Below are 1297 nucleotides of genomic sequence, written 5' to 3'. Positions count from 1 at the left end.
AATGATTTCCAACAGAAAATTGTCAAAATATACCCAAAAGTGTTGTTTCCCTATATAAACTATAGTAAACTTTACCCCCTTCCCAAGGGAGAATGGATAGCTCGGGGGTCATGAAATTTACAATTTAAATAAAGCCCCTGATTATCTTTCCATCCATGCAGAGAAAATGACTGTAATACCTCTGAGTCTGAAAAGAAGATTTTTGAAATATTGGCTAATTTTCCCTTTTGGGCCCCGCCCTGGCCCCTAGGGTTGGGGTAGGAATTCCAATTTTACAATTTAAAACCATCTTCCTCCAAGGATAATTCTCACCGAGTAAAAATAATTTCCAACAGAAAATTGTCAAAATATACCCAAAAGTGTTGTTTCCCTATATAAACTATAGTAAACTTTACCCCCTTCCCAAGGGAGAACGGATAGCTCGGGGGTCCTGAAATTTACAATTTAAATAAAGCCCCTGATGATCTTTCGATCCATACAGAGAAAATGACTGTAATACCTCTGAGTCTGGAGAAGAAGATTTTTGAAATATTGGTCAATTTTCCCTTTTGGGCCCCAGGGTTGGGGTAGGAATCCCAATTTTACAATTTGGTAGCCTCATCTACCAAGGATGATTCTTGCCAAGTTTGAAAAAATTCCATCCACTGGTTCTTGAGAAGAAGTTGATAGTGTAAAAAGTTTACGCCCGACGCACGACGACGGACGGAAAGTGATTGGAATAGGTCACTTGAGCAAAGCTCAGGTGACCTAAAAAGGGGGTTGAAAATCAGTCAGAAAGGTGATGACATATACATTTTCTGTTGATCATACATATAAAAAAAAATGATTTCACAGACGTGAACATCATATAATTCTGAATACAGGGGAGCGAGGAACCCACACCTAACCGTGCTGCGAGACATCCTTGTCACCTTCTCTGCCTTCCATCCTGTCATTGGCTACGCCCAGGGAATGAATGACATACTGGCACGCTTCCTGGTTGTGTTTGACTCTGAGGTAATTATAAGTAGACTAGTAGGGACTTAAGCCTATATAAAATCCTCCTGATGTATTGATGTATGTGTGTGTGTCGTAAAGCACCTTCCTGTTGCTTATTTAAGTAATGCAAAATAACCATGCTTACAACAGTTAACTTTCTTTGAATAATCACATAGCAATTTGTCACAGTAACATAGTACATGTATCGTGGAACTATATCTGTCTGTGTGTACAGTACATGTATCGTGGAACTATATCTGTCTGTGTGTATAGTACATGTATCGTCGAACTATATCTGTCTGTGTGTAGTACATGTATT

General features: G+C 39.0%; 2 protein-coding genes across 3 annotated transcripts in view; one reads left to right on the top strand and one right to left on the bottom strand.

The window, feature by feature from the left end:
• LOC110455611 (coronin-2B-like) overlaps nucleotides 1-1297 on the bottom strand; it is a 118575-nt gene that overhangs the window by 1413 nt on the left and 115865 nt on the right. The gene's annotated exons all lie outside the window — the stretch shown is intronic.
• Nucleotides 1-1297, top strand: part of LOC110455612 (TBC1 domain family member 16-like) — an 18563-nt gene that overhangs the window by 10354 nt on the left and 6912 nt on the right. For both annotated transcript variants that reach the window (XM_021505821.1, XM_021505822.1), the window contains exon 7: nucleotides 864-996. In XM_021505821.1, the coding sequence (XP_021361496.1) occupies nucleotides 864-996 (133 nt within the window). The remainder of the gene's footprint in view (nucleotides 1-863; nucleotides 997-1297) is intronic.

This window comes from Mizuhopecten yessoensis, unplaced genomic scaffold, assembly GCF_002113885.1.
Source record: "Mizuhopecten yessoensis strain PY_sf001 unplaced genomic scaffold, ASM211388v2 scaffold8333, whole genome shotgun sequence".
NCBI classification, from domain to species: Eukaryota; Metazoa; Mollusca; class Bivalvia; order Pectinida; family Pectinidae; genus Mizuhopecten; species Mizuhopecten yessoensis.
The sequence above is the reverse complement of the archived record's forward strand: the minus strand, read 5'-3'. Positions and strand labels throughout refer to the sequence as shown.